At 37.2% G+C, this 24,112-nt stretch overlaps 1 protein-coding gene across 1 annotated transcript in view; it reads left to right on the forward strand.

Annotated features, from left to right (window-relative positions):
• The window catches only part of PDZD8 (PDZ domain containing 8), an 81,191-nt gene that overhangs the window by 2,856 nt on the left and 54,223 nt on the right, over window positions 1-24,112 (forward strand). Inside the window, exon 2 of the mRNA XM_028121843.2 lies at window positions 22,429-22,554. Within this exon, the coding sequence (XP_027977644.1) occupies window positions 22,429-22,554 (126 nt within the window). The remainder of the gene's footprint in view (window positions 1-22,428; window positions 22,555-24,112) is intronic.

Below are 24,112 nucleotides of genomic sequence, written 5' to 3' on the forward strand. Positions count from 1 at the left end.
GGTTTTTTAAAAACATAGCATGTGTCTGGTTATTTTTGATAGTTCAAATTTTAAACCTTACACATTAAACGGTCACCTCCAGAAATGTACGTTTGTGCTCTTTATATTAGAAGGCATTTCGGTGGTAAATCAGTACATACTAACAGAACTTATTACTTAATCTGCAAATATTTGTTGTACACCTGCTATGTGCTTACCATTGTTTCAGTGTTGGGGCTTCAATACTGAACAGCCTCAACCATTGTGGAGCCTAAAATGTCATGAGAACTGAATTAGCAGTACTTAATATGATTTAACTAGAATGTGATTGATTGATGGAGGGTTGAAGTAACTAGGCAGCTGATTTTAGTTAAGTAAAAGAAAATAATAAAAGTGTGAAGATGAAATGGGCTGCTCCAGGAAGTGTTGAGTTCTCTTGTCTATGTAGCTTTTCTGCCAGAAGTATTTTAAGCTACTGATGTTGTGGAGCGGATTCAGATTTCAGTTAAGAGAATGAATTAAAATACATTTAAGATGTATCACAATTCTCGTAATGAGAATTAAAGTAGCTATTGTTTACCCTTTTATGTAGATGAGAGAGTAGTGCTCAGAGTAGTTAAATAACTTGCTTGAAGTCACACGGCTGTTAGGTAGTAAAATCCAGCCCTGATAAAGCCAAAGCTACCTTTTTTCCTTCAACTCTGTCACCTCGTTCTTAAGGTTTTATTTTTTGTTTTTTTAAGTATGTTACCAATATAACATACATGGAGGTACCTTTACAAAGCAACTGAGAACTCTGAGAAGAGTGTAACTAAAGGGTTTTTTTTCTTAAATTGAAAATTTTGAGAGCAGATCCTTTAAAGGTTTAATCGTCGGGTGCCGCCCCACATAGTATTTCTTCTTTAATCCAGCAGATTTTGTTTCCAAATAGAAGGTCTGCTTGTTTATCCTTTTTAGCCATCTAATCTACTTAGAGCTAAAGCAGTAAAGAAAATTGTATTGAGTCTTAGGATCCTTTGGCACTTTAATTATTATATAACAGAAATACTTTACCAGTTAACATTGTTGTCACTTCTCCCCACCCTTTGTTTTTCCATTTCATGTTTCAAAGTGAAAGTGACCTATGAGGAATGCCAGTTCCTGATGTCTCAATCTAGAGATTCGAAGGCGTTCAAGTGGTTTGCTTTCTAAGGACTGTGAAGATTAACACTTCATTTTACCCAACTAACATAGTTTGTAAAACATTATAATGTTTTTAAAAAATGAGTTATAATATGTATACATTTTCCACATATTATAATTTAGTTTTACTAATATAATTCTAAGTTCATCTCCCTCAAATGCTGTTTTGAACTTTTTCCCTAAAATGTATACTTTAAATAGTAAATTAAAGTACTAGTATGTGGCGGGGGGGCTACCAGGTTTTTTTTTTTTTAATTAACTCAAAAATTAGTCTTCAGGAAAGAAAGATTACCACTGATATTTATGATTACATGGAGAATCCATCTTCATTGTGAAATCTGAGTAATGGTCCAGGGTTGGGAGTCAGAGACTTGAGATTCTTACTGATGCTTCTCTTCCTAGACTCTTCTTATTGCCGTTTTAGCACTGGTTGCATACTGAAAGGCCATATTCAGTTTACAGGTACTTTTTATTTGGCCTCATGGTATTTTTCTGTTGTTGTTTCATAATTGCCAGTATTTAAAAAGGGAAGATTTTGCATGATTTGGATTTCTGGCTTCTCTTAGGAAACATTGGAAGATCTTGTTGCACCAGGCCTGCATTCCTTATAGCAATAACAGGATGGAGAGATAGGTCTGGTAGCAGCTGCAGGAAGTTCTTATGCATAGTTTATAGTCCCCACCTACTTGCTAATGGTAGTTGTCTGGCCTGGCATCGTATAAATTTGAGATCCTTTCTAAATAGGGAGTAATACTGTTGTTAACCAGTGAAAATGGGAAGAGTTAATAGCTGGATAGTAAAGGGTGATAATTATTACTCTTCTTTAAACATTATTATCTTTCAAGGGACTTTGAGCAATTTTATTTTATAAAAGACTTCAATATAATGTTGAATTTAAAAAAATCATTCTACCAGAATTTTTTAAAAAAATCCCTTGAAACATTTTTCATTCTCTGCAGTACAGTGGTAGTAAGTACATAGTGGCTGTTTTTCACTTGAGTATGGTGGATTTTTGTTTTAGTGTGAAGTGGGTCATTAACTATGTAAGGATATACTAATCTGATCTACAAATAAAGGAGACATCTACTTGTTGATATTTGAATTTGATGAATGCATGGGAACAAATATTTGGGGGAAAACTTCACTCTTCAGGTTCATAGAATATCTTCTGAACATGGCTATTTTTGTCATAACTGTTCTGTTCTTTTACTCCTGAAAAGCTTTGTGCTCATATACATTTGTGGAAATTTTTCAAATATTCCTACTGACTAGAGATCAAGGAGGACCACTGTCCCATCAAAGGCAAGGACTGGGCTGTATTTAGTTAGGTAGAGCTTTTTAGCATGTTTTTATTTACCTATATCTTCTCTAAGTTTACCATTTATTTCAGAGAACTAAATTAGGCTTGGTCTGGAAAGCCTCATGCTCTATAATGTGGTCTGTAATTATTTTTTCTTTGTCTTCTGAGATGAGGAAGAAAAACATTGACTCTTACTGTTAATTATAGCTTTTTCATTTTACTGATTATTTGAAGTAAAGTTTTTTTTTTTTTTAAGATTTATTTTAGAGAGAGAGTGCAAGCACATGAGTGGGAGAGGCAGAGGGAGAGGGAGAGAGAATCTCAAGTGGACCCCGAGCTGAGCATGAGCCCGACACAGGGCCTGATCTCACGACCCTGAGATCATGACTTGAGCTGAAACCAAATCATGACTTGAGCTGAAACCAAGAGTCAGACACTTAACTGACTGAGCCACCCAGGCCCCCTGTAAAGATGGTTTGAGTAATCATGTCTTACAAACTTTCAAAGTAAATTTACTGAAAGCTGACAAAATCATTTGTAAGTGTCATATACTGTATTTATTCACTTACTCTTTCATATACTGTATATGGACAACTTTTAAAAGGTGTCTTAGGCTGGAAAATATTTTACAGTAGCTTCCAAAATCCTTAGTGATTGTAGGAATCATAGTTTTACTTACTAAGGTTAGTAGGAAATATAACCTTTGATACTTTGGGAGAGTACAGACAGGGACATTATTGTATCACTCTAGCTGTTCTGGAGTAATGATGTAGTAGTAGATGAATATCTGTATAAACAGAATTGAAAGATCATTGTCTTAGATAAATAAAATCGTTTTTAAAATACTTATTTTCAGTAACTGTTTCCTGAAGACTAGCATACCTAGTGTTATGGTAGGTGTGGTGAAGGATAAAAACGGTTATAACATAGTTCATGCTTTTAAGCTGGTTAATCTTTCTGGAGAAAACAGAACAATTGAAGCTCATTATAATGGCATCTTGGATATATTTGAGACCTTCCGTTTTGTGAGGAACAGGAAGAGGAGAGATCAGTATCTCTGCTGATGACTGTCCTATAATATTTTGTGACCTTAGGTCCTTGGTACACCTAAGTATACTCCCATTAATGCTGGTTTTACTTCTTTCAAGTTAGGTTTTCTTTTTTTTTTTTTTAAGATTTTATTTATTTATTAGAGATCGAGCGAGAGAGAAACAGCATGAGAGGGGAGAGAGTCAGAGGGAGAAGCAGGCTCCCCACTGAGCTGGGAGCCCGATGTGGGACTCGATCCCAGGACTCCGGGATCATAACCTCAGCCGAAGGCAGTCACTTAACCAACTGAGCCACCCAGGCGCCCTCAAGTTAGGTTTTCTTAAGCTTTTTTGAATTATTGTGATTTGGGCATTTGTAACACTTTAGATGGAAAATAACATACTGATAAATTAAATCTTTGCTCTAGAAACTTGGTTCACACATTGAAGGGAGAAGAGTAATTATGAGGAGACTATTAGATTCTCATGAGTAGCGTGCATGCCTGCTGGCTGTCCAGGAAAACCCCAGTTAGTTTCTGAAAATAGCCAAAGCAGATCACTATAAAGTAGATTGTATGGGAGGAGTATACCTGCTGGTCAAACACTTAATATTGACTTATAAATATCACTGATGATCTATCATATGAGGCACAGGCAAGGATAATAAAACCAGTTTGCTAACTATATGCCAGGGACTGCGTGGGCACTTCTGTGCACTTGCTGCCTCAATAGTTAAAACTACTGCGTGGGAGAGTTTAGTATCTCATTTTTACAGATGTGGAAACTTGAGACTTAGAGGGGGTTAGTGACTTTCTCAAAGAAAGAGTCTTGACTTCCAAAGCTCATGCTGTGTTATTTCTGTAGAGGTAAACCAACTGTAACTCTAAAACAAGCTGATGTTAGTCCTTTGAGTTAAGAATGGTTTTTACATTTTTAAACTTTACATTTAAAGTTGCTGAAAGAAGAAGAATATGAGACAGATCATATGCACCCACAGATTCTAAAATATTTACTATCTGGTACTTTGTAAAAAAAAGTTTGCTTTAAATGTTTAAACAAAAAAACCTAAAAAACAAGACAAAAACTCGACTTAAATGCCTACAAAAAAGGAGTAGATGTACATATATGTTGAAAGGTACTTTTAAGCCTTTTGAGGGTTTTATCTTTTTGGATTTTGGAAAGCTAATGAGAACTGTGGCTCTCTGCAGAAAAATGCATGAACAGATTTTCATGTAATTTCATGAAATTTATGGTGTGCTTAGGGTGCTTAGACTCCAGGTTGAGTAATAAGCACAGACAGAAGGATACAACTTTGTTGCCGTAAGTATAACTAAAACTAACATGGTTAAATATTAAGCACTTTAATAATTGTGTTGGCCTTCTTAGAAGGTATACAGGACTCATATGGCTCAGACATTCCTAAAAATTCTTTATCCAAGGAAGTATAACCAGTCTTTCTTCCCCCCCCCCCCCCTTAGTAAGATTCCCTATAGCAGACTGAGGCTTTTTGAATCAGTTGTTCAGTAAGAATATTTGACATTTAAAGTTAGAGTTTCTACCACCCAATACCATGTTTAGAAGTTAAATATTGACCTGACATTTCTTCCTATCAAATTCTCTATTTTCTCAGAACAGTGTCACCAGGAAACAAGTGCTGTTAAATCCCTTTGTTCCATTACGAGAGTCATAGGACCTACTGACACTTGGCATGGCATCAGAGAACATCATACTTCACAAGAAAGTCATAAAGCAACTACCTAGTTATTAGTACAAGTTTTACAGAAGTTTTGTTTGAAAATGTTTCTTGCCGAATTGCTAAGACTTACATAAAACCACATACATACTGTACTTGTACCAGAGAAAATGGAGGACTACATGTTAATTATCTTCAGATGAGTAGAACTGCAGGTGCTAAGTAGAGACTGTCACTGCTATTGGAATTATTTTATTTTGGGGGGTTGCAGCTATAGAGAAGTACTTAAATTGTCTGTTCCAGTCAATAGAGCTTTGGGGTAATATGTGCCTGATTTTAGCACTCTCCCAAGCAAGAGCCCTTGAACAAGAGGCCTTATCTTCCCTAGTCTCAATTTCCATATCTGTAAAATGGAAATGGAAATAATATCTATCTAATGTAGAGATATTAAATGTCACATATATGCTATCTACTGAATAAACATATCTTCCCTTTAGTAACTGATTGAATATACACATTTATTGATTATCCTACATCTGTCAGTCTTTTTACTCAGGATATGTCAGACATTTGCTAGGTGACACATTAAACTTGTTTCCCCTTTCAGAGGAATGATAAGCTCATTGTAAAAATTCAAATAGAAAATATGAAATATCAAAGTGAAAAATCTGTAATATCTTAAAATGGTTAAATTCAGGGACTGTTCTTCCATACTTTTTCTTAAATATATTCTAATTTTTTATTAATTAATAAAAACAGGATCATCCCATTCTTAGCATCTTGCCCTTTTTTTTTTAAACTTACTATATCTCGGCTTTTCTAAATATACCTACTTCATTTGTTTTAACAGGTTCTTAGAATTACATTGATCAGAAGTACTATAAGTGAACCAATTCCTTATTGATTTTCTTCATTTTTCTAACTAATAGAAATAATGATACCGTAAACATCCTTCTACCTGTATCTTTGTAGATATTAGGTTTTTTCTTCTGCTGTTTCTTCAGTTTGTTTTTTGTTTTTTGTTTGCCGTATTTTTTGCAAATGCTCAAATGGTATTTAGGAACATAAAGAAGTTGAAAATGTACTCCTCTCCCTTTTAATTTCATCCCCCAATACATCCAGTGTTAAGTTTGATGTGTATACCTAACTCTGTGCTCAGACACATATTCAGGCCTCTGGCATGCTGAGGAGGTTCCTCTCTCTCCCGCTCTTTCTTCCTCTCCCATCTTCTCTCCCTCTTTCCTTAACAATAAAATGGGGGAGTACATTATAAATGTCACCGGGCAGATTGGTTTGTAAGAGTAACATGGATATCCCTCCTGGCAGTTTGTGTGGGTCTCTCACTCGCCACTTTGTTTCACTCCTTTCCACTCCAGCTTTGACCTTACCTTCTATAACTTCCTTTCACTTAGTCTGTTCTGGCCTCCTGGCTGTTCTCACACTCCACGCCTGCCCCCGTCACAAGGGCTTTCCTAGTTTTTCGTTAATAATGTTTTTCCCACAGAGAGCCAAAGAGCTCACACCATTTTTCATGTCCCTGCTGAAATACCACCTTTTGACTGTCCTATATGAAAAAGCACGTTAGCCCTTTAAATGCCAGAACTTTTTTTTGTATAAACTTTTTATTGACATATATATGTGTGTGCGTGTGTGTGTGTCTGTGTCTGTGTAGATAGAAACTGCCCAAATCCTAAGTGTATGCTTGATAAATTTTCACAAAGTGAAAATTTCACAAAGTGAAACAGCTCTGTATCTGAAGTGCTGGAATTTTGAATTCTACCTCTAAAGAGCTCTGTATTCTTTGACTTTCATAAACAGATGTACAGAACATATTTTAACCTTTTTTTTAAATGATGGAAGGTTGTTACTATAAACACAGGCTGCTGATATGTAACCTAATTCTGATTGTAAAATCACTATGGAAGAGGAGTGCCACCTCCCTTTACAAACATACACACGCACACAAATTATGCCGATTGAAGTCTCCTGCAGTTCACGGTGCTGAGTTAAGGTCTGTTGGGCACCTTGGGGGCACCAGCTCTCCTCTCATTTCTACAAAAACAAAACATGAATGTGTTTGCAACCTTCTCTGACACTCCAGAAACTGTGGCTTTTAATTTCACGTTCTTAGGAAAGGTCAGTATAGATAAACTCTAGATGATCCTTTCCTTGGACTGATATAGAATAACAATAAAACTAATTTTCACTGGTCTGGTGCATAATTAGCAATTTTCATGAAACCAGCAGAATGCTTTAGTACATGTATTTCTTCTCTAATCAACACATTGGGTATTTATGCCCATGAATTCTTCATGTATTGTCGGGAGAATGGAGGTGATGATATGGTGGGTGGGGTACTGGGATGTCTGTGCTTTGGTTTGCATAGCTTTGAGAAAAGAGCTAGAAAATGTCCCACTGCCCAGCATAATTAGTTCTTGTTGTTATGTACTTAAAAACAAGAATACTAGGGGGTGGCTGGGTGGCTCAGTTAAGCATCTGACTCTTGATCTCACCTCAGTTCTTGATCTCAGGGTCGTGAGTCCAAGTGCCGCATTGGGCTCTACACTGGGCCTGGAGCCTACTTAACAAACAGACAAACAAGAATACCATGATTAGCACAGTAAAAATGTTTTGGTTGGGCTTTTTCCTTTGTATTAAGTATCTGTATGCATACTTGGTTCAGTGGTAAGGAACATTGCCAGTGAAACAGGTATTTGTGACCTCAGTATGTTTAGAAACACACTTGTTTCTAACATAGAAACATAGAAACATACTTGTACATACTAGTACAGAAACAAACATTCTTGTAGGATCAACTCCCATATCCTACTTGTATAATCTGCAATTATAAGTGACTATTGTTTTTTGCTATAAAATCTTAATAATAATGAGGACATATTTCTGTTTAGTAGCTGGCTACAAAAATCTCTATTTTAAAAAAGAACTGTGTTCTGTTCTTAGATACAGGCATTTCATGAAGACATCAGTATCTACTAAATAGTGGATCTGGTGTTGGTGTTGTGTGCTTACTGTCCTTTTCACACAATAGTCTTTCATATATACTTGATTATACTCCTACTCATCACTAAGGGTGATTGTGGTTGCTGACAACAGTCTTGCTACCTTAGTTATTTGGTCAAGCAAGTAAATAATTCAAAGCTTTTAGTTCTGTGAAACTTGCTGTGGTTGACGTAAGAGCCATTCTATTATAGCTAATTTCACTGTATGATAATCATTTTTTTAATGCACTGAAAACCTCATTTTCTTACCATAAGTATAATATTCTGTAAGATTTAGGACAGGTGATGTCTGGTCTATTCTAATATTTGGAAAGGTCATTAGTTCTCAGTATTTAACTTTGGGTTTTAAACAGGACTAACGTGTAAACTTTTGACATGGAAAGAATTTAAATGTAGCAAACTACGCGTCCTTCATTTACTAATACTGGAGTGGTAGATAGTACAGATTGAATTTAGTTCTGGCATTTTGAAATTAGTCAAGTTTAAGGAGAAAATTCCCAACAGTTTTAGTCTGTAATAAAGCCCATAAATACAATTTATCTAAATTACAGGCCATATTTTAGTAAATTGTTTATTTAAAATATCTGAGTAAATTATTCAAAATGTTTGGATTTTTTAGTGCTATAGACTTAGGATTTGGACTTGTTATTCCGAGAATCATGCCAGTCAACAAGCATTTATTAGACCAGACTCTGTGGTAATAATTGTTGGAGCCTTGGGGATACTTTGTGCTCTTAAGGTTTCTCTCGAAAGTAACTCAGCCTCTTTGTCCTGAAACAATAGGATTAGATGACCGGGAATTTCTCTTTTACTTCTGGAATTACTGTTGATTTGTTGATTTGTTGATTTAGTGTATTTTTAGGCAAGTCATGCAACTTGTTATTTTGAAGGCTTAATGAAATAAAAATTAAAGTTTTAAAAATTCTAAGAAAAAGGAATTATGTAATTATGAGGTGGCATTATTATTCACTTATCTGTTATTTTTACAGAGGTCTCATGTAGGGATTTCTCTCAAATATGCAACTACAAATCATCTTAAAAATACTTAAGTAAAAATTTAATAAGTTCCAACTTTAGGTAAGAGAAGCAGAGATACAGACAATATTAAAGCATTTATGTTTCAGAATATGCTTTGCTACTTTTATTTGGATAGAGAAAAAATTAGGAGAAAGCTGGACAGATATATAACCTTAAAGTATTAACTTTTCTCCTTATTTCTCTTGTTCAGATCTTTTGCTATTCCTTCGTGTCTTGAATGGAGTTTTTGTCTAATTGATACATCTAACTGGCTTAAGATCAGACATTTGTATTACATACTTCATTGTTTATGTCTTTACCATAGTAGAGAAGTGATAATTTTATTTTAAGATGTTTTCTCTTTCCCCATCCACTAGACTTAAGAGATTCAGTTTACTCTGTGTTTGGTACCATCTTTGACCAGGGCACTATACACTGTAAAGAGAATTAGTGCTAAGAGGGAATAAATAAAACAGCCCTTCCTGTGAGAAATTTTTTTTAATCTAGACCTGAGAAACAATGTACTTAAAGTAAGATGGTGGGTTAGAACTTAGAATTTAAGAATTGCCATGATAGCTGTTAACCTTCTAACGTTAAGTGGTTTTCAGGGTATGGCTTGGGACCACTTTGGATTTCCAAGACTCTTGCAGAAGGGTAGAGTCTACCATGTCAAAACCATTTTCATAATAATACAAAAATGCTATTTGCCTTTTTCAGTCTCATTCTTTCACAGGTTTTTCCCAGGATGACGTCATCATCCTGACAGCAAATGGAATGTGAACTTGTGAGCTTGTGTATTCTTGTGTTTCAGATAGTGTTATTTTGGGGGGCACCTGGGTGGCTCAGTTGGTTAAGCATCTGCCTTCAGCTCAGGTCATGATCCCAAGGTCCTGGAATCCAGCCCTGCATCTGGCTCCCTGCTCAGTGGGGAGCCTGCTTCTCCCTCTCCCTCTGGCTCCTGCTCCCCCTGCTTGTGCTCTCTCTCTCTGTGTGTCAAATAAATAGAAGTTATTTTTTTTTAAGATTTTATTTATTTGAGAGAGAGAGCACAGGCAGGGTGAGTGGCAGGCAGAGGAAGCAGGCTCCGCACTGAGCAAGGAGGCCGATGCAGGACTCGATTCCAGGACTCAGGGATCATGACCTGAACTGAAGGCAGACGCTTAACCAACTGAGTCACCCAGGCGTCCCTAAAAGTGTTATTTTTAAAAGATTTTATTTACTTATTTCAGAGAGCATGCACGGGGTGGGGTGGGGGCAGGGGCAGAGGGAGAGGGAGAAGCAGACTCCCTGCTGAGCAGGAAGCGGGGCGGGGGGCCTTGATCCCAGGACCAGGATCATGACCTGAGCCACCAAAGGCAGATGCTCAACCAACTGAGCCACCCAGGCGCCCCTGGGTGGCTCAGTTGGTTGAGCGACTGCCTTCCGCTCAGGTCATGATCCTGGAGTCCCGGGATGGATTCCCGGGATCGAGTCCCGCATCGGTCTCCCTGCTCAGCAGGGAGTCTGCTTCTCCCTCTGACCCTTCCCCCTCTCATGTGCTCTCTCTCTCTCTCTCTCTCATTCTCACTCTCTCAAATAAATAAATAAAATCTTTAAAAAAAAGTGTCATTTTTAATTACAATGTGGTAAATGTGTATATTATCCACATAAACAATCGGTCTTTAGAGTCCTTAATTTTTTAAAATGTATAGGGGCCCTGTGAACAAAATATTTGAGAACTGCTGATCTAATCTCATTTATTTTTACCATATGGGAAGGAGATACCCCTGTTGCCTCACTTTCTGGGTCAGCTTTAATGAACATTACATACATACATTATTTTCAGTTGATTTATAGTATTTAATTCTTGGTGTTGTAAGCAGTACAGGTTTGAGTGGATCTGTTGTAGTTATGATTATGAAAGGCACTTGAACTTCCTCATCCTTAGTTTCTTCATATGTAAATAAGACTGACAATGCTACACATTTTATGAGTCATGAGAATCAAGGATGTATATGAAAGTATTGTATCATTCACAGACATGCTAGAAATCAATAAAGTAGTAATTTTTGTATTCTTTTATTAACAGGTGTGTGTTGGGGGAGCTGGTAGAGAGGAGTAGAATTTGGATTTAAGGACAGTTCTTTTCTCCCCCAGCTTTGTGAAAGCTGAGAATTTCAATTTTATTGATCATAGGCTATGGTAAGGGACCCTCACATGTGAGTTGTGATGAACATAAAAAGATAAGAGATTTATCAGACGTGGTCAAGAGGATTACTTTGGTTGCCTGAGTGGCTCATTTCATTTGATACTGTATCTCTCCTGTGCACAGGATATCAGTTAACATTGAACTCAAAGGTGAGTTCTATTATGAGGGACCTGCAGCCTCTGTTATCACTCTTTTGTTCAGTGTATACAGTGTATATATAAAACCACATCAGAAAATGGTGAAGAATTTTAGATCTTGATTCTTCTATGCAGAATTAGGAGTTTGGACAAACGTGAATATTTCATATTAAGTAGAGGGTAGGTAGATGATTGGGAAGAAGTTTTTATAACCGTGTTTGTTGTCCTTATTCTTATTAGTTTCATAACTATTCATGGGTACTTTTTTCTCCTTAGGAGTACAGGAATTAAAATCACTTTCCCAAGTATAGACTCTGTCAGCATGGTATGCACCCAGGAATTCCATAAATAGAATAATTCTCCATAGACTTCCATAAGTCAGTGTCTTACTATATTCAGTTTTAATATATGCTTTAGTTACAAAGCTTATTGATGCAGAGGTAGAAAAGTAACAACTAAGGTAGGGAGGCATGCTGGCTATTATTAGTTTACCTGCACTTGCAGGTTGATATCCTCAGAAAGAACACAATTTTTAAAAAATCAACTGGTATGACGACTGAAATCATGGCCATGTGGAATCTAAAATCCAAGGAAGGCCAACAGCTATGACCTTGAACATCATACTTGGTGAATGCTGACTTCTGAAATGGTTCTTTGTGGAAGAGAAGGAGTTTGCTCTGTGGTTATGTCTCCAGGAGACCAACCTTAAAATAGATAAATACAAAGTTTGATAGGAAATATTTCTAGAGCACCTCCCAGTGCCTAATGCTTTATGTGAACCTTCTCATCTAATCCTTACAATAACCCTGTAAGATAGGTAATAATTATTATCTTACTTTTACAGATGAAGAAACTGAGGCTCTCAAAGTTGAAGCAGCTTGCCCAAGGTCTTAAAGTTAGCAGATGTAAGAACCAAAATTCAAAACAAAGCACTGACTCTAAAACCTGTGTGCTTAACACTGCTTTAAACTGCCTTGTCAAAAAGAAGCTGAGGAGTAAGGGATGCCAAATGCTTTTTATTATTTCATGTAATTCTTATAACAGCTCTGTCAGCTGGGTGTAATTATTATCCTCCTTTTTCATATGAGGAAACTGAGGCTTAAAGTCAGAGTATGCTCAAGTTTATGTTGCTAGGAAGTGGCAGAACAGGATTCCAAGCCAAGCTATGTTCAAGCTCCAGAGTCTGCTCTTACCAACTATTCTCCAGTAGCTGTCATGTATGTTTCTATTCTCCAGGCAACTCACAGTTTAGTTGGGAAGAGGGGGTGGTGTGAAGGGAGAGCTAGGGAGAAAGAGACAAGTAAACAGGGTGATTAGTGCATAATAGAAGTATGTGTAAAGTGCTTTTAGAACACAGGTGAGGAAGTGATACTAGGTGGAGGGGACAGTTTACAGAGAGGAGGTGACTTTTTGAAGTAGAATTTGAATGGTGGAAGGAGCTTACCATGGGGGGCTAGTTATGGGATCACAGTGGTTAGCAGGCAGACAGTCTCTCAGGAAAAATAATATGGCAGTACTAACCCTGGTAAGCATGGAGGAGTTTCTGTCATGAATTGTCTTTTTAATGTAATATCAATCAAATTGTTTAAGTAAAATTGAAAATTTGCAATTTAGTTTCATGGTTTACTAATATAGAAAATAAGAGTATTTTGAACCACTCATACTTTGTTTTCTCTCTAACTTGTATGTAGTTTTGTGTTAGTGTGCCATACTTAGTATAATAATGTGTACCAGAAAAGTTATGGCCAATTGAGGTTTTGTAATGATACTTAAATGCAGCAGGGGAACTCATTATTTAAAGGAATACTAAGATACCTCTGAAGAATGACAAATGAAACATTTTGAAAATGATCACCCCTGCTTTATCTAGTTTAGGTATTTGGTTTAGGAGAATTTGGAGCACACTTAGATTTTTTTAGTTCCTAATGTGAGAGAGCCAAGACTGTCAGACTGAAAGGCAGAAACCACACAGAACTCCCAATTGCCTCTTGAGAACTGCTTGTTCTACTCTCTTCCTTAGGCAGGATGTAGTGTTGTTTGTATTCCTGAACATGAAATAAGACTATAGTCTCTGAATGCCTAACTTTGGTCTCTGTATTCTCAAGCACATTTGTGGAAAGGGATGAGATGACATTTGAGCTGACCAGTTAAAGGACAGTTTATCTTTAGACACAGGCAGATGGGATAGAAGTATAGTGTTGGTGGGAGAAACAAAGGAACTGAATCAGGAATCAGGACATTGTATGGTTATCTTTAGGGATTCAGTGAGTTAAAGGGGAAGCCAGTTTGATAAGACTTGGAAGAAAACCAGAATCTGTGTGTCTGGTACGTGCCAGGAACTCCACTAGGTGTTTCCCTTGTGTGAATTTTCTAAGTCTTTGTAATAGTCCTATCAGGTAGCTTTTTATTTAAAGATTAACTGCAGGCTTTTGTTTTGGATTTTAAAAATACTCTTTTTAAGAAGAGGAAACCTGATTTCAGAAACCACAGTAACCAGTGAAAATCTGAGCCAGGCCAGTGGACAACATAAAACAACAGTGGAAGAGACATTTTAGCAATACAGTAGAGGGGAATGGAGGTGGAACAGATTAGTTGTGAGAAGGGAAAGAGTAAATAATGTAACTGCAGGTTCCCAAGTGTCTATGAAATCCACAGTGCCAGTAAGAAAATAGAAGAGGAGCAAGTTTGAAGAAAAGGTGTCATTTACTTTTAGGCATCAATATATAGAACTTGTAGAAACAGAGCAAATGATGTTGCTAAAAAAAGTATTGAAGAGAAAGGAGACAGGAAGAGAGAACTGAAGTTGTTTTAGTATGCAGAAAAAAACCTCTTTTAATTCTTCATTATGGAAAATTTCAAACTTAACTCAGAAGTTAAGAGAATAGTTCAGTAAACCCCCATAATCCATAGCAGACAGTCATTAATTTATGGCCACTTTTGACCATCTCTGTCTCCCCACACTCCCCTCCCCCTGATTATTTTGAAACAAATCTCTAGGTGTTGGGATTGTATGATTCTAACTTTTGTGTTGTTTTCATGACACCCTCCCTCGACAAAGTCTCGTCCAACTTCTTCCTATTTCTAGACATAGAAGGTATGCAATGCAGTGAAATAGCGGTGTCTTTTTTTTTTTTACTTGCTCTAATTGTTAGTGAATTTTCCCTTTTATTGAGCTGAAAACTTGAGCAGATTTATTACTTTGGCAAAGACACACAAGCCCATGCTGAAGTCAAGAGTAGATTTAGACCTCAGACTATTTTTATATTGGATTTGTAGTAAACCCTCTTTCTCTAAAGATCACAGTATTTGCAAACAGTTTTACTGCTACCATGTGATGGAGATGTCACCAGCTGGCATTCAGGGTGCTTATACAGCATTCTTGAAGAAACATCTTAGAGAAAAAACATTTTAGACATTAAAAAAGATTCAGATCCACATACGAGAAGAAGGCTTGTCTTCTCTTGTAGGTGTAAAATTTAAATACTGTATATTTTTAAAATGTTACCAAAGTAATGTACATTTTTAAATTAAACGTGGTATTTCTTTTAAACTTTTACAGAAATACAACTCACCCCTTAAATGTGCACTAATTATAAAATGCAGTGCATTTTACAAAGTGAAGAGAAGAGCATTCAGAACAAGCAAATAGAATATTACCAGCAGTCAGGAAGTCCCTGCCACCCAGTCACTACCCTCCCTACTGTGCCTAAGAGTAGCTACTATCTTGACTTCTACCGTCGTTGCTTTCGGGGTGGTTTTTATTATTTTATCTGTGTTTGAACTTTATATAAATTGAGCCATACTGTATGCACTCATTGTTTTTCTAGATTCTTTATGTAGCTCAGCAGTACATTTGTGAAATTAATCCATGTCATTGTGTATGGATGTAGTTCATTGTATTTGCTGTGGAGTATTTCCTGTGTGATTGTACCTCAGTTTATCCCTTCTATTGTTGATGAACCATTGGATAGCGCTGTTATGATTATTCTTATACATTTGTGGACATTTCTATTGGATATGTTTAGGAGTAGGTTTGCTGGGTCACAGGTTACGTATCTCTTCAGGTTTAGTAAATACTACCACAGAGTTTTCAAAGTAGTTCTAATAGTCTACACTAGCAGTTTCACATCTTCTCCAGCACTTGGTATTGTCTTTTCATTTTAGTTAATGTACATAATTGAAAAATCAAATAAAAAATCAAATAATAACAGAACGACTTAAAATGAAAGTCAGCAGTCACTTCCATAAACCCTCTACTTTCCCCACCTAAGTCATACCTTCAGAAATAACCATTTGTAACTATTTCTGTTTTTAACAGCTTTTAAGAGTCACTGATTAAGAATAGAGATGTGGGAGCCTGACTGCTTAGGTTCTTTTTGGCTACACTGCTTACTAGCTGTATAACCTTGAGCAAGCTGTTTAACTTCTGTGTCTCCATTTCCTCATCTACAAAATGGGAATTATGGTACTCATCTCATAGAATTGTTGTAAGAATTAATAAATGTAATGCTTTTTATACCGTAAGTACTCAGTAAAGTTAGCTTTGCTTATTAATTATGGTGTTACCTCTATATTGCTCAACAATGTTATATTGCGGTTCTTGATTTAACAATTTCAGACATTGTTGATTAACTTCTTTCTGAGGTAGATAAGGATTTAGATAGGTGATACCCTCTCTCACCTTCCCTCTGCCTTCTCCTAATATAGTTTTTTTTGGTTTGGTTTGTTTTAAGATTTTATTTATTTGACAGAGCACAAGTAGGGGGAACAGCAGGGAGAGGGAGAAACAGGCTCCTCTTTGAGTGGGAGCCCGATGCGGGGCTCGATCCTAGGACTATGGGGCCATGACTTGAGCCGAAGGCAGACACTTAACCGACTGAGCCACCCAGGCGCCCCTCCTAATCTAGTTATATCATTGTTTTCAATTCATAAATTGAACTATATGCTTATTTATATATAATTGATAACATTTATATTCTGTTCAGAGTTGTCTTCCTTGACTGGTCTTTGTGTTTACATTGTTACTATGTCTGTATAATTTTTCTTTATTGCAGAGCTACCTAATAAGCAGTTTTATGTTTCCTTCTCTATATTCCAATTTCAGAATCTTTGTGCCATTCAAAGCAGTATGTCCCTGTAATCAAGTTTGAATTCTTTATTTTTTACCTAATTGCCTTAACCAAATTTTCAAGATTTAAATGAAAAATTAACCTCTCCCTTCTCATTCCTTCTGCCTATCTTGTCCATTCCCCTTATTTCCAAGAGATCTTCTTGGAGCCTTCTTCCCCTGTTCCACACCAGACTTCCCTCTTGGCTTGTCACATACCTGTCTTCTGGGTGTACGATATCATTGCTTTCTGGACTTGGATCCACTGTTTTCTGGATCACTTTCTTCTTTCTTGCTTTATGCCCTCATTTTGCTGGCATTTATTTTCATGTAACTTTTTAATAAAGGATGCAGTCTCCAGCAGTCTCTTTGTTTTCTTCTGAACTAGTTTCCTTATCTGTGTGAAATGAAGAAATGATTTGCAACTGTGCTTTACCATGTTACTTTATGGATCAAGAACAATAATATATGTGAAACCATGAGTGTCCTTGCTAGGTACCTTCAGGCCAGGTTTAGTGCATTATTCCTGTAGAAAACTGGGTAGCAGTCAGATCAGGCTCTGGAGTCACATTTGAGTTCTGTTGTGGACTGAATTGCATCCCCCAGAATTCATATGTTGAAGCCCTAACCCCCAGCGTAATGGTGTTTGAGGTAGGGCCTTTCATGAGGTAATTAAGGTTAAGTGAGGTCATAAGGATGGAGCCTTAATCCAGTAGGACCAGTATCCTTTTAAGAAGAGGAAGAAACATCAGGAATGTATGTGCAGAGAGAAAAAACCATGAGAGGACACAGCAAGAAGGTGCCTGTCTGCAAGCCAAGGAGAGAGGCCTCACGGACGCCAAACCTCCTGGTACCTTAATCTTGGACTTCCAGACTCCAGAACTACGAGAAAATGAATTTCTGTTTTTTAAGCCACACAGTTTGTGGTACTCTGTTTCAGCAGCCCTAGCAGACTAATATAAGTTCCAGTTTTGGCTTCAGTGTGTAGTATTTGTGAGACCTCTAAGACCTAGTTAGACCTTCAAATGCCCAGTTTTGGGGTGGTTGTAGGGATTAAGTGAGCAAATAAGTGACTTTTAGTCAGTACCTGGTATGATAACTTTAATAAATCTTTTTCATAAGCCTTAAAAGGGGCTATAAGTTATTTTAACAGAGCTGTCATTTATGGTTTTGTTTCTTATTTAATCAGATAATTCTAACCAAGCATTTACATATCAAAGCAACAATAAGAAATTCTGGGTAAACTGGATTGGGATTTTTCTTAACAGTTTTATTCAGGTATAATTCATATTCTGTAAAATTCACCTATTTAAAGCTTACAATTCAGTGATTTTTCGTATATTCACAGATGTGTATAACCATCACCACAGTCCCTCTTAGAACAGTTTTATCACCTCAAAAAAGAAAACCCCCTACCCTTCAGCTATCCTCCTCCTAACCACCCCAACCCTAAGTACTAATGTACTTTCTGTCCCTAGATTTCTCTCTTCTGGATTTTCATATGAATGGAATCCTATAATTTGTGGTTTTAGGGCTTACTGGCTGCCTCTATTATTTCTTTCACTATTTTTTCCGCTCCCTCTCTCTCCTCCTCTCCCCTCCTCATCCTTCCCTCTGGCGCTCCCGTTATGTGTGTGTTGGTGTACTTAATGATCTCCCACATTTCTCTAAGGCTTAGTTCATTTTTCTTTATTCTCTTTTCTCTTTGTTCTTTGGCTTGCATAACGTCTGTTGCTCTGTCTTCAGATTCACTACTTCTTTCCTTCTGCCAGTTCATATTTATGGTTGAGAGCCCTTTTGGTGAATTTATTTCAGTTGTTAGTTTTCAACTCTGGAATTCCCACTTTTTTTTTTTTAAATATACATAATTCCTATATTTTTATTGATATTCTCTATTTGATGTGACATTGGCATGATACCTCCCTTTACCTCTTTAATCATGCTATTAAAATTTTTCGTGGACCTATTTGTAGTGGCTGTTTTGAATTCTTTTTCTGTTAAATCCAATACCTGGTCATTCTCACTGGCAGTGTGTGTTGCCTGCTTTCTGCTTTATGGGTCAGAAAGAAATCTGCTGGGGCACGTGGGTGGCTCAGTCGTTAAGCGTCTGCCTTCGGCCCAGGTCATGATCCCAGGGTTCTGGGATCCAGCCCCATATCGGGCTCCCTGCTCAGCGGGGAGTCTGCTTCTCCCTCTCCCACTCCCCCTGCTTGTGTTCCCTCTTGCTATCTCTTTATGTGTCAAATAAATAAATCTTTAAGAAAGAAAGAAAGAGAAAGAAAGAAAGAAAGAAAGAAGAGAAGAAAAGAAAAAGAAGAGAGAGAGAAAGAAAGAAAAAGAAAGAAAGAAATCTGCTTTCCTGGTTCTTTGCATGCTTCACAATTTTTGTTGGAAATTATTTTAGATAGTATTGTAGCAACTTTGAGCACTGGTCCCCCCTCCCAGGGTTCATTATTTATTTGTTTTTTAGTGATTGCCTGGGTTATTTTAGTGAAGTCTACCCTCTACCCCCATTGTGCCTATTGTTCTCACCGGTACTCTGGGGCATATATTGTTCTACCATCTAACGCAGTCAAATTGTGGCTTCTTTGAAGGAATAATTTCTGAGGTCTGTGTTTGATACTTGCTCTGACCCCAGGAGAGATCGCCCAGCTGTCTTATTTCCTGTAAACTAGGCAACCTTTATTGTAGGCTGTATCTTCATGAAATCCATGAATCTCCTTCCACTTAGGTTTGAGCTTCTTAGTTCCTTTGGGAAGAGATCAGGAGCTTTTTTTATGGCATGCCTTACCCTTTCCAGCCCCCTTAGCAAAAATTTTGAGTCAGAGTTCTGGAGCTGGGGATGGGAACAAAGGCAAGCTTCTCTGTGAGTGACACCCCCACTCTAGAAGTTGGGTAAGGGGGGGGAGGGGGTGGCAGCAGCCTGAGGTACTTTAGGCTTGCCTCTCTTGGCATAGAACCATTGCAGCGTGAGCCAGAGCAAAGATGATCAGGGCACTGTGCCCAACATGAAATTTCCATTCCACAAATGGGGGCAGGGTCAAGGAAAGGAGCTCCCATCTCTTGACTACACCTGCCTGGAATTTAGGCTCTGTACAGGCTTCTTAGGCAGAAGGCTGGATGAGAAACACTGCTGTCCTGTTCTTCTCAGGAAGTCTCCCTTTGACTGCGAGCTGGAGGTGAGACCACTTGTGTTCTTGGTTGCAGCAGTCTAGAGTGGAATCTCTTCCTTGCTGAGCTTGTTGGAGGGAGCAGTCTTGGTTTAGGCACCACAGACTCACACCTTTCTTACCAAATTTTTGTAGATTTTCTTGAATAGAAGTTCCTTCATTTGCTGTTTACCCTTAGGGACATTTCAGAGGCTTTACGTGTTTTCTTTGTGTTTTTGTTTTTATTTTAATAATTTCCACCAGTTTTATTGCCGAGGGGGTCAGTGGACCTCTTCATGCTGTCATTTCAGAACTTGATCTTTCTGGGTTGGTTTTAAGGCTTCTGCAGAAGGACGTACAAGTAGCTTATTCAGGGAACTTGAATGAGAAGACAGTGACATTTTTAAGTTGATAGGTTAACAGAAGAATAGGTTCATGAATTCTGAGGAAGGATAATGTGGTAGGATGGGAAGGTAAAAGGAAGGGGTAGCCTGCTTTATTGTTTAGATTTCTTTATGGGTTTTGGGATACTTTTAAAGCCTTGGACTTAAACGTTTTGAAAACCAAGTGTCCTTAGGGAATGTGAATGTGTGGATTCTGTTTATTAGCTCGGTGAACTAATAGCTTTATCCCACTGTTTAGTGTGTTATTTTTAAATGGAATTCAGTTTTGTGATTTTAGTGTACTTTTGTGGCATAAACATTTTTAGGAAACGCTGCTAGCAGCATTAATAAACCAAGTTAGACTTTATTCCATAGAACATTGAAGTCACATACCTGTGGGAAATGTTTTTATTGAATTTTAAGTTTATATATGACAAGAAAAGTTGATTCATAGAGCAGCTGTGATTTAGCGGGATTGTTAACATTCAAAGTTGGTTGTGTATAGTATAGTGATCTTTGTAATGTTTTATGAGTGACAGTGTTCTACAGGAGCCATAAGACTTGTGTGTTAAAAGGACTCAACTACAATAATGTATTAACATAACAGATTTAGGTCCCAATTTTTTTTCCCTCTAAAAATTTGGTGCCAGTTTGAATCACATGACTTCAAATGCAAATTAAGGAATTGAGGAGGACTCTCTGCCTTCCCCCTAATTCAGAAGCAGGAGAAAAGCACTGAACATGGTTTGTATACCTACTTATCTTTCTCTAAAAAGTTTTTCCTTTGATCCTGTTCATTGGGAAACCGTAAAACAATATTTCTCCCCCTCTATCAGTATCTTTCAGTATAAACTGTAGTGGGCTATTAATATATTCTAAATGTTTATTTCATTTTTAGGGTTGGATTTTTATAAATCAGCTCAACACATACTTGAGTCCTGATTGTTTGCATGAAGGGTACAAACAGTGTGAGACCAGGTCACGTTTGAGATTTCAAGGCATAAATGCACAGCAGTTTAAGTGACTGCAAAATAAGAGTGAAAGCAGTGCATGTGCTCTGCTGTGATCTAGGACTGATCTAGGACCTAAAGCCGATTACGAAAAGCATTTAGGATTTGGCTAGGCTTTGAGAAGTAGGGAGAACATCCAGTTAGTTCAGAAGGCCTGAAGGCGGGAGTGTGCATAGATAGTATCCTCAGAGCACATGAGGTGACTACACTTCCGGTATAGGAAGATTTCTAACAGGGAAAAATGCCAGTGGAAAGATTAATTGTGGTGGACCTTGGATGTGAAACCAAGAACTTTTGACCGTCTCTTTTTGTGTGTGGTTGATGAGAAGCCTTTGAAGCCATCATGTCTGGTGACAGTGTGTAAGGTGAATTGAAAACTGTAGGCCCCCGAGCCCAATTTTCTCTTCATTTTCTTTGTCCTTTGCTTTAATGAAGGAGTATGGATTGTGTTTCAAATTAAAGTTTTTAAAGCCTACAGTTCATAACTCAGCACAAGCTTCTTCATGAAAATCAGAGTATTAAAGAATACGCACATATAGGCCTGAGTTATTCATAGGTAACTGTGAAGTGTTTGGGCTTTGATAAGAGTCAGACTAGCTTGAATTCTGGTTTTGCCACCCACTGTGTAACACTGAACAAATCCTTTAACTTATAAGGCTCACTATTCTCATCTGGAAAGGGAAGCTGGTTCTATCACCCTCTCAGGATTGTGAGCATTACATAAGAGAAAGTTTGGAAAGCTCTTAACACACTGCCTGGCAAATAGTCGACAATTCTGATGAATACCTTTGCCACCATTAATTGTTGTTATTAATCATACTCATGTACTAATTACTATGAATTATATTGTTTCCAGAAGAGTGCGTTCTGAATTTTGATCTTGTACTGTAGAAACACTCTTCCCATCTGGTCCAGAAAGAATCACTGTCCTGACCCACCCAAGTTTCAGGGCCTAATGGTGGTCTTTAGATTTTCTTTTTCTTTTTTCTAAGTGTCTTGCCTTGTCAATGAGGGCATGCCAAAAAAAAAAAAAAAAAAAAGGAGGTCTCAGTGCCATAGAGAAGACACCATCTGTTGCCAGTTGTAGGGGAGAATGATAAGCTTTGGATTTTTAGGGCTCATGCAGTATTAGGTTTTTGTTTTACATTGCTTTCCTACAGGTAGGTTTTGTTAATTACTCTTTAAACTGTGGTGTTTATTGTCCAAAAATTTAGACTTATCTTTACTTTTCTCAGGTTTAAGCCGTTTTTTCCATTCCAAACTTCGCAAGGATTTGAAGAAGATGAAGAAGAGCATATCCATATACAGCAATGGGCACTTACGGAAGGCCGCCTTAAAGTTACATTGTTAGAATGTAGCAGGTATGTTCTTTGTTTCATCATTGCTACATTATGGGAAAGAAAGTGCAGTGAAAATATACTTAAGCATGTTTGTGTTTGTTCCCCCTTTGTGTTAATTTATTATGTATGATCTGTAAATCTTTAATCATAAATTTCATAAAACTAGTCCTTTCCAGCTTGCAAAAAATAAAACCATATTTTAAGAAAGCATTCTAATGGAGAGGATCATTTGTCCTTCAGTAATTCCCGGACTTTTTAGATGTTTGATGCTCTGTTGGCATATTTCTAATTTACTAACTCTTGGAGAGCTGTTTATAGTATAACATTTTTGAGACTTATATGTGATAATTGAAAATACCAATCAGAAATGCTTAGAAAACCCTGTGATTCTTAAAATTTTAGAGCTGAAAGGGATCTCAGAAATAATCTTGCCCAACCTCCTTATTTTACTTTGCCTGCCCTATAGTCTAAACTGTGTTCATATCTTGCTTAAACTACTTACTACACTAACCTCCTTACTTTTCTCCTAATACTGGTTACCGATATATAACCACCAGAATGGCCTTTTTAAAATGCAAATCTTCTTGTCACTTTCCTACTTAAAATTCTTTAATGGCTTCCCCGTTACTAGAATATAGACCCAAATCCTTGCTATGGTCTACATGCCCCTCTTGCCTCTCTGGCTTCTTTCTCCTCTCAGCCCCTCACTCAGAGTGCCTCAGCCACATAGGCTTTCCTAAAGGAAGATGTTGGTAAACTTTCTCTCTCAAGGGCTAGATAGTAAATATTTTAGGCTTTACGATTCTCATGGTCTCTGTTGCTCGGCCATTATAGTATGAAAGCAGTCATAGACAGTACATGGTATGGCTGTGTACCCATAAAACTCTACATATGAATTTCATAATTTTCGTGTGTCGTGAAATATTCTTTTAATTTTTTTCAATCATTTAAAAATGTGAAAACCTATGGTAGTTTATAGGCTACACAAAAACAAGCAGGGGGCTGGATTTGGCCCATGGACCGTAGTTCACTATTCCCTGCCTTAGATATTTTACCATACTAAGCTTCTTATGTTGATTCCCCACCGTTTTCCAGGCTGAAGGTCCTACCCCATTTTCTTCTTCTTGAAACCAAACTTCCTAGATCGACTTCAACACCTGCCTCTTTAATGTGTCTCCTGATCATTTCAAGTACAAGTATACTGCCCTTATGCTACATTTCTATGACACTTGTTTGTACCACTTATTTGGTACTTATCACTTTTATTTTTATTTCCAGCCCATAATAAAAACAAGTGCCTGAGTACACAGTTATATTTTGTACCTAATATATTTGTGTCCTTGCTAATAGGTTAATTTTAAGTATACTAAGAATGTGCTAAACATTTTTTTTGTTTTGTGTTGGAATAATTCAGTATTGTACATCATTATGTCAGAAAGACTGTTTGAAAAGGAATTCTCTTATCAAAGACTAAATATGCTGTAGATTTTGTAAAAGGGACTGTAGTGTACAGTTAAATGACACAGTAAAAACACAGCTCTACACAAGTCTGAATTTGAATTGGCTAAGCTAATATGGT

The sequence above is a fragment of the Eumetopias jubatus genome, unplaced genomic scaffold (assembly GCF_037043125.1).
Source record: "Eumetopias jubatus isolate StellerSeaLion01/CBP00866 unplaced genomic scaffold, mEumJub1_p1.0 scaffold_17, whole genome shotgun sequence".
In the NCBI taxonomy this organism is placed as follows: Eukaryota; Metazoa; Chordata; class Mammalia; order Carnivora; family Otariidae; genus Eumetopias; species Eumetopias jubatus.